This window comes from Botryllus schlosseri, chromosome 3 (genome assembly GCF_051294905.1).
Source record: "Botryllus schlosseri isolate E-star chromosome 3, Bs_hap1, whole genome shotgun sequence".
Classification (NCBI taxonomy): domain Eukaryota; kingdom Metazoa; phylum Chordata; class Ascidiacea; order Stolidobranchia; family Styelidae; genus Botryllus; species Botryllus schlosseri.
The window spans coordinates 18,222,980-18,233,096 of record NC_137238.1 but is presented as its reverse complement, the minus strand read 5'-3'; the positions used below and the strand labels follow the sequence as shown (position 1 = coordinate 18,233,096).

The 10,117-nt window shown below is 40.0% G+C and overlaps 1 protein-coding gene across 1 annotated transcript; it reads left to right on the top strand.

Moving 5' to 3' along the window:
* Window positions 1-328: 328 nt before the first annotated feature.
* On the top strand, window positions 329-9,427 carry LOC145435909 (uncharacterized). Its single transcript, XM_080313173.1, has 6 exons — window positions 329-981; window positions 1,085-1,385; window positions 3,050-3,259; window positions 5,960-6,079; window positions 7,300-7,399; window positions 8,832-9,427. The coding sequence occupies exons 1-6, from the start codon at window positions 420-422 to the stop codon at window positions 9,081-9,083; spliced, it is 1,545 nt and encodes a 514-aa protein (XP_080169299.1). The 5' UTR covers window positions 329-419; the 3' UTR covers window positions 9,084-9,427.
* The last annotated feature ends 690 nt before the right edge of the window (window positions 9,428-10,117 follow it).

Here is a 10,117-nt window from a genome sequence, read left to right as displayed (position 1 = left end):
AGGAGAATAACGGGGCAAACAATGATCAGCGTTTTGGGCGGATGACAACTATTTGCTGGGCGGATATAACGGAGCATTTAAAACCGAAGCACGTACAAATAATAAAATAGTTAACCTCCTAATGGGCTGACATCGTGTTTGTCTAGTTACTTCATAAATTAGATAAAATACCATCAGGCTATAGTTATTCGTGGCGTATACCGTGTTCCACACTCAGCGCTGAAATCTGTCTGAGCGGTACGGTGTCTGTTACGCAGGTGTGTTACACTGTGGAAGAGGTCTATAGATCGACATGGTAATATCAGTTATGATGCAAGGCATCCCCGCCACGCAGACACATTCGATTCGGTGAGATTGTACCAGAAATCACTGTGTCGTAGAAAGCCTAGAATCACGCTTGTTTACTAATTGTGTATATTATGATTAGTGTGATATCACAAAGAATAATTTCACGCATTACTAAATCATGTCTGCCGTTGACAGGTGCCGTTCATTTTCATTTTACAGTTGCATTCATATCAAGAGTCATGTTTTCTGCTAGTGACGGGTTTCGCCAGTCTGATATCCCGGCCAGGCACCTTGGTGTGATCCAAACTTTGTGGAAAGATGGGAAAACTCATTGTAACGACCTGGCCGGATACGAGAGATCTCTGGCAGAGGCGAGTGACTTGAGTCAAAGCGAACCAGAAGATTGCAATGTCAGTAGGATAAAATCAACAACCCGTACACGAAAGGTCTCCGTGGATTCCACAATCGACATGGCCGAGCCCGAGACACCGGGTTCAGATAGCGGAAACTCCGGCGCGAACAACGGCAGGCAGACGGACTTGAAATCAAATATGGCGATGGCTTCCGCGGATACGACGCCTTGTCGCAGGCCGCGTTCAGCTGACAAAGGAGAGGAGCACGAGATAAAAAAGACTAAGTCAGGGGTGAATTTTCATAATCTGGTTGAGTCGGTGATGGGCAATATAGGACAAGGTAAATTAGTTGTTATTGATTTCAAAAAGGCATACAGTTACCGTGTAATGATGAAATTCAGCCTCTTTTACATATGTTCAGCCCAATACATCCTGCTTTACAGATACAGTGAAACAGGATAGGAAAATATCGCCACAGATGCACGTCCATCCTAACTACACAGCGCATAAACATCCAACTGAACAACAAATTAGCAAGCACAGCGGCACAGTTTTCGGCGGAGTAATTCCAAGCAACACATTCAACGGCGGGATTTTACCAACCGCGTACAACGCCGAATTGCTACAGCTACAAATGCGCAACACTTACGCATCCATACTGCAGCAGTTTTACGCAAATTTATTATTGACGACTCATTCGCAGCATCCTATACCTGGACTGGCTAGACCACTGATACCGACACAGTAAGTCTTAATTCTTTTTCAACGATATCACTAATGCGACGCCGGGGCCGCGGCGACGCTAATTTTATAACTACATTTCATTAAGCTAGACATCGGCATACACAACAATTCTCTATGGTAGTGAGTATGTTGATTATATCCGGGGATAATGTTACATAAACGCTTCGCGTGGATACGTTTTTGACATATCGTCCAACAATTCTACTGCATTGCTAATGAAGCTGCTGTATGACGTATAATATTTCTTATCTAGATAGGCTGTGGTTCATTGTGATGGTACAAAGCAATTTGCCTCTGCAAATTCATATGTGATGCTCCTTTCCAAGATTGCTTCAGTTTGATGACCGTTGTCAAAGTGGGAATAATGAAATATCCTGTATAGAAACTATTGTGTTAATATTTTCGAAGTTTTAACGACCATGAAATATCGCTGTTGGCACGGTTTTATGATCTTAATGACAGTAAACTATACTGACGCCTTCTCGAATTCTGTTCATAGACTTCTTTCCATGTAGGATTGATTACACCGGTCCAAATATAACCCAATTGAATATTTTATCTGCTCGAAAGGCGCATTTTCAGAACTGCACGTGATTCGTGTTGGTTCGTTTTGCGATTTTCGTATCTGGTCATCTCCAGAGTCGTTAAAATTTTCGAGAGTCGAGTGTTACTTTGATTTCCTAAAAAGTTAGAGCATTGCTGGTCCAGCGGAATATTCAAACAATCGTGGAATTGCTGAAACAACACAATTAATCAAAGTATAACTTCAAAGCGGTTACCAAAATATATCAAATACATCATTTCATATATACATGTACGGGATGGTGTGAATTTTCTTTTCACATTATAGTTTTCGGTATATGCGAACCTCGATAATTCAGAGGTTCGCGCTCACAAATGAATATACTTTGTGGGGGTATTTGAGAAATATCAGAATTTTACAGACATCTTCCGCTGTTTAGTTCAAAATTCCTTGCAGTTTAACTTGTGTCGTCGAAAATTATCCTATTTTCGAGAATGTTGATTGAAATATCATGCCATTCCAGTCACAAATAACAAAAGTTAGATCATGAGTCTATCCCACGGGTAGTAGAAAATTCGATGCACAAATGCAACTGCAAATGATACTTGAATTTGATAGTGCAAAATCGTTCATGGGCTCCCAGGATTCTCCGATCAGGATATCAGGGATCATAGGTGCCATTATGGATTGAATCAGGGATATATAAGAATCTTACCAACAAGTTGTTATGAAGCATGATAGGACATTTTGCTCTAGTCACCAACTCCCAGCATACTCTGATTAATGACTTGTCTATAAACTATATACCCCACAACAGACAGGAGCCTAGGCGGTAAGACATAATTCATTGGTGTTTAAATTAGCATTTGGGCATCTCACAACTTCATGACTTGAAAACATATTCACAAAGTGTTCGTAGTATTTCGCGTTGCTACGAAGCCGAACATTTTACGGCTTCTATCAACCTAAATATGTCATCATAATCATCGAATATACCCAACACACATTCGCAACACATTCATAGCAGGTCATATTACAAGTTTGATATATTAAAATGCTACAATTAAATTTTATTGTCCACGTATACCGGTTTGCACCGCGATTCCGAGTCTTTGAACATAATATAATTTCATTTTCACAGAGGGAATTCTCATATCGGTTTTCCTCAAAACATCCCGCACAGTTCACAATGTCACAGCTCAGCGTGTCAGCATCACTATCACCCTTATTGGCCGGTTCACGGCCCCACTGCCGGACTACACAGACAAGCGGCCGGCGACCCGGTTAAACCGAAACGCCCCGGAAGGACACCGAAGCCAAAGAGAGAGTTTATCTGCAAGTACTGCGGAAGGTACGTTGTTGATGCCATGATTTAAAAAGTCAACGCTGCATTGCAAACGAACATCGTGTATCCGATTTTCCCCATTATAGGGTGCAAAGCAGATAAACTGCACTGTGTGGTACTAGCATATTACAATGATCGTAAATGATTCAGACACACCGATTCTTACGGAGATATATGCCATTGATGAATTGGATTCTGTTCACGTCTAGCATCTATTGATGCCTTCTAGGGGTGTAACTCGCAAACAGAATCCATTCTACCCCTATGGTGGATATCTCCATGTGAATTTGTGTATTTGTATCGTTTTCACCCATTTGAATGGGTGAGCAAGACAAATTTCATACCGCAAAGTGGCGTCTGCTCGCATTGCACATAACCCTATACGGGAAATCTGCTAAACACACCTATTTTCCACCTATGTACATTGTACATTTACAGCCTGGTAAGATTTCTTACGAGTGGATATGCATGAACTGCAGAGTTTGTTCAGCACGATTTACACCTCGATTGGAATTTCATTTGGTTTTATCATTTCCATAAAGTGTCGTAACCATTTTACAAATACCTGCCGGTTAACAATTGAAACTGTATAGTCCATAGTCACATTAGTTTATCCGTTTGACACGCAGTAATTTCATTTTTTTCTCATTTGAACGACCCACTTCAACACATGTAATTTTACAGTGTCAATAGTCAGCTTTATTCGCCATAATATATATTGTACAATGTATATGGGGAGGAGGTGATCAAAGAACTTAACATGCACGAATCTGGCAAAATTTATTGAGCAAAAGCTGCAAAGTGAGCATGTTACAGTAATATTAACATCTATGCAAAGAGAGCAAGGCAAATAATCCTAGCTTGTGCACAATTTTGATTTTCGGTAATTTTGCTTGATATATCACACTATATGTTACGATTGTAAATAATATAATGATTGCTTGACCCAAAAATGGGCTGGATGAGATCATGAGCTCTTATTACCGCGCAGTGGCAGGATTAGTCGTTCCTGATGAAACTACAAACGATATGGGACCCGTGGTGCCAATTCAATTGTGGTCTCGATAGATTCGCTGAGCATCCCAAGAATGCTGCGTGTGATCTATGCAGTCCAGAAAATCACCATGGATCTTAATAAAATTTTAGATCAAGATAGAACGTGTCAGTAACATCGTCCATTGACGTAAAGTGTACTCTGATTAATGACTGTGCTAGGCCTACTCCGGTAATATCATTTATAGACAAGGGTGCAGACTGGAAGGCAAAAAATTACTTGCGTTGCAACATGTTGTAGTATGTTCGACGAACCTTTTACGGGAGTTTGTGTCCCTGCTGTTTTCACTGTTTACACTGCTTCCCTAAAATCAAGATATATATCCCCAAATCTTTTACTACTGTATCCGTAGATATCACCAGTCCCCTTGACTGAAATTTGCGTTATGCGCTTTCATAACATTACTTAGACTTCGAATTCACTCACTTCCCACAATTTCCAAGCAGACAGTCATTATCTGTAATCAGTTGGTATTTCCGCCCTTGAGCTGCAGGGCGATGACATTGTAGGTCGGCGCCATTTTTATTTCAACGACGAATAAATATTTGTACGAGGGAAGCGACTGCGTGCGCTGTTGAACGTTCGATTAAATCCGACTGCGAACTGGTTTTGCAAATACACGGGTTAAGACTATATCATATCTATAATTAGGTGATGAATTAGCTTTTTATCCCCGTCTTATTGCTCTGCAAAATTCAAACTGCAATACACTCGAAATCAGCCTAACCGTTCTCGTCTTGCTGGTCTTCGAATTTCATTAGATGATGTGTTGACCAGGCCATCAACCCATTGAGCATAGTTGTAAGATAATATTATTATGTAATTTATGTTACGCTACTGAATGTTATGGCCATGCAAATGTTTTGCATCGAAACCGAGAGATGAAATGTACATTGTACAACGGTGAAATGCATCTGTCAATGTCCCATCGCGAAATCAATGACAAGGTACCATTTCACCACCTGAAACCTATGAATTGATATTAAATAATAGCTGGAATGAGTGTATGAGCTACAATTAATTTTCAATGTTGAATATTTGTATTTTGAAACCGTTCTGCAGAGCAAAAATTGTTACCTACTCCTGGAGGTAGGGTTGCATTTAAAACGAACATGTTTAAAACAAGTTTTTTTAAGCCACGGCGTTACGAATATGGAATTGTGACGTCATGGTGGATTGACATTGACAATTGAAAATATCGGGTAAATATAGCTCCTTTGACGAAATATCTCGAATCTTAGCCGAGTATATCAATTGCAATGATTCGAGTCGAGGTATTCGATTTCTTCGAGAACCGAAAATATGGGTTCTTCACACTATAACTTATTTTATCAAACAAGGAAGCCTACAAACTTGGGAGCCTATAAACCTAGGTTGTTCGTAACGTTGCAGGAGGCTACGCGTGTCCGTGGAACCGACATTTCTTCCAGTTACTGCAAACCCGTAGCATTGCCATTGTCACAAAGCGCAGTGAAATGTAGTCATAATTGAGCATTAGAAAAATATTTTCTGTGGCGTAAAGACTTTATCCTTTCGAATTTTTCTGGGCATGATTACCGCTGTGGCTTCATGATTCGGGGTACTCGACTTGAATCGAAGCTTAATACTCGTCTCGGAATCAAGTTTCACCTACTTCACGCGTTTCATTACAGACATTTCTCGAAAAGCTATAATTTGCTGATTCACGAGCGCACTCACACTGACGAAAGACCCTACGTATGCGACATATGCAACAAAGCGTTCAGAAGACAGGACCACCTCCGAGATCACAAGTGAGAATCATTGATTTTATGCATTTTCCTACGAATTATATTTAACAGAGGTGGTCAGTAACGAAATACATTTTGATAGTACTCAGGGTTGTTCCATCATGCGGTACTCCCTTCAGTGGTTATGCTTTTAGACGGCTTACACCCCTACTTGACGTTTTGGTAGACAAAACTACGTGTTTAGGGATCTGCATCATGTTTGTAATGTTTCGAGTCACGATTTTATGGTGACTCGACTTGACTCGTGTCATTTTCTCGAAATGCGAATGCGAATGACTCGGATCAAGTAATACGAATTGAAACTATGACGGCCAATATCGACATTTCATTGCAATTTCGAAGAATAGTAAAGTTATCATCCCATGGTAATACTGGTATTTGAAAATGCGACCAGAAACTGTTGCAAGTAAGGAAAATTAGTATATTATGGATACGAAGCACTCGATTACACCAGAAGAGTTACAAAAGGGGGTTTAACAAGACTCGAAACTGAACAGTCGACACAATCACATCTCATCCGCGTAAGCGGTGTCTTATAAAAGCCTAGAAGTAGGCCGTACTACAAGTCGGTAGCCACGGAACATAAATGAAGATTATCGCATTGGTGTAAATGACCATAGTAGTCGACAAACACTATGAATACAACAAACAAACGCACAATGACTTGGACTTGGAGTCATAACACTATGACTCTGACTCAATCCTCTGCTCGCCGACTTGGACTCGGACTTGACTCGGTGGTGAATTTAGAATGACTTGACTCGACTTGAGTCAAAACAATATAGGGAAGATAGACTTGTGATTCGGAACCGTGTGACTTGGTTACAACCCTGATCTGCATGCCTCATTTTCACCAGTGATATTATCAGAACAATTGGGCAAAATAGCCGCTGTACCAAGAAAACTGAATACATTTTCGGAATTGTACTTGGATTAGGCGTATTATGTACCTTTGCTTTACAGTCACTAAGGATCACCCTGTAATTTCGAATGTCGCCAACTTGGATTATCTGCTAAAGGTGTGGGACCTCTCAACCAAATGTACTTTTGAAACTACTTGCTTAAGTATTTTTATATTTTTATTTCTGCTTATACTTGTAATTGAGTAGCAATTTACGGCGTTGTTTCTATTTCTTTTTGAAACGCTGACTTATTCGACCCCCTCTGATGTTCAAGTATATAAGTATAGACAGCATGTGATGTGAGTATATCACTTTCCTCAGGTACATTCATTCCAAAGAAAAACCATTCAAGTGTGACGTTTGCGGTAAAGGTTTTTGCCAATCAAGAACTCTCGCCGTCCACAAGACTCTGCACACCCAGGTTTGCTATATTTCATGCCTTAATCCGTACGAAAACAAATCGCGGGACAGTGTTTGCGACCGCCCGTAGAGAGCTGATGCCATAAGTCCTGTGATCACTACACGCAAATAGATGTATAATACGCAAATACATTGTAGACATCTATCGCGCAAACAAACGAACTTTTGAGACGACTTTAATCCAACGCCATACTATAGCATGGTTCACAGTGCTTCTCAGCATTTGTAACTTGAGGAGCGGTAAAATTCAAAATCAAATTGTGCTAATCGGCAAACCTTCAAAAATCAATATGAACCCGAAACGTAAATTACTTTAAATGTAAAGGCAAGTATTGCAAACTTCAATTTAATGAGAATTTGCGTCTGCTATATGCGTGCTGGTTCTATTGAGGTTTCTTAAAGAGTCCTGTTAAATACCACCAAATCTACTCTGATATTTCGGTTCCTTTCGAAAGATCTGCCATTTTGCTGGATGCTATAATCGCCTCTATTATGCTGCCAAATGTGGCCAAATTTCAATGTCGAAATCTAACGAATTTTGTTTCAAAAGTGTCTTCTTAGCTTTCACATATAACTGGTACTCAATATCCGTAATATACTTTTGATCAGTTTGGAACAATGTTTCCAGCATTACGACGTACGCCATTCGTTCGCATTCTCATTTATAGCATACACTTTGCTCACAATTCACAATCAAGATGGTATTTCAATGCGAACAGAATGTCCCAGATGGGAAATCATTTGTAATAGAGTATTCAAGGCGACTATTTCTTCACATTCTTCCAAGCTTTTCTATAACGAGTAATTTTCAACTTCTGCACCACGAATGATTTATTTAATGGGGGAATTAGAGATAATTCTCTTTCTTTATTTCTCATCGAAATATCTCAAGTTCATCTTAAACTTTGTAGGTATTGAGCGGATACAGCTTCATAAGACCCGAAAAAATATTGTTAATTCCGTAAGGTTAGTGTGCCGGATATGGATATAAATTTTGGTAAATCGCGGGAATTACTCCCCGAAAATCCTGAATTACGAAATTACCACTCTTCAAAATGGGTAATGTAACATATGTAACCTATGATAAAACGTTACGGAAAAGCGAAATGAATATGAGCTCGACGAATCCTAATCATCAATTAGCCCTCAACGAACCATAAAATTCAATCAATCATATCCTCTTTCCGTAATACTGTGGCAATTTTGTAATATTGTGACTAGTACTAGAAATATAAGGGGCCATCCATATGAATTTGCGAAGGACGGACAGTTTAAAGAAAAAGGAAACCCCTGGGCATCGGTGAAAATATGAATGAATTTGAAAAATACGTGATTTTTATCATGATATTTTCAATAATTATCCCGGTCTGATATCAAGTTGTTGATCCTAGAATATTAGTCCCTTAAATTTAAGTCGTTTTACTTTCGTTTAGGAGGCGCTTTACAAATGTCCAACCTGCGACCGCACCTTTAACCAAAGAAGCAATCTTAAAACGCATCTGCTAACTCACACCGATTTCAAACCGTACCCGTGTCACATCTGTGGCAAAGTCTTCCGGAGAACGTGCGACCTGCGACGGCACGCGCTAACGCACGCACTCGGATTCGACGGTAAAACCGCCGAGATGTGGATGCCCCACAGCGACTTGTCGCAAAGAATGCAGCTACAGCCGCAAGTGATGTAATGCTGACTTGCGGATTGGAACTTTTCATCACGCTGGCCGTGGATATGTGTATGCAAACCCTAGTTGCTCAGTACGAGGGTTTCTTATTTTGTAAGGCTGCGTAAGATTGTACAGCAACGTTTCAAACGTTTGGTTTCGCGCGTTTATTAAAACTAAACAATAAAGAATAGCGTAATTATCTAGCAACTGCGTCAGACGTTTTCGCATAACAATATGCCGGTCATATGATACGTATTTTTATCGCGTCAACCTCATTCACTGTTACCGCCGTGTATTCGTTTCACTTTTATTGTAATTTTCACATCGACGTTAATTTTGTTTGAGAATAAAATTTAAACAGCTCACTTTTCCGAGTCGTTACCACCGTGAATCAAGTCATGTCCAGTTTACGAGTCGTTCAGCTCAGTTCGGTTTATTATTAGATTCATCACTTTATTTCAGCACAGGATTGCGATAAAATTCTGAGATAGGAGCAAGTCAAAACGACTTGCAGTATATTAGCCTTTCAATCAATCACCCGCCTTGGCATTGATCATGTATATAACAATCATGTAAAAAGTATATAGGCTATACTCTCAATAAAAAGGTAACAAAATATGTCATGAAAGTACAACCGATGTTGCTGTTGTTGTTTATTAAACAAAAAGATTTGTGCTTATCGCCTGACGGCCTTTTTGCACCACGGTCAATAACAATATACAGGAATAGTGACAAATAGCGGAATAAAGTGGACACACTGTGTAATTTGGGGCCTTGAATAGGTTGGATCGAGATCAGGTAGTCCTGGCCGCTGACTAGTATTTATTCAGTAGAAATTGCTGTGAATCAAGTCCGGCTCGGGAGTCGCGGATCAATTTCAAACCAAGCATAGTGTTATCATTATTTCAAAACGGCAGGGATATTACGCGATGGTTGTTATGATATCGCTTCCAGAACGCATGCTGAGTTGACAGGGCGTTGCACTGTGAACGGAAATCGTGTAGTCTGCGTATTCCTATCATGTCGTAGGTTACAAATCAGTAACTGGCCCTTTC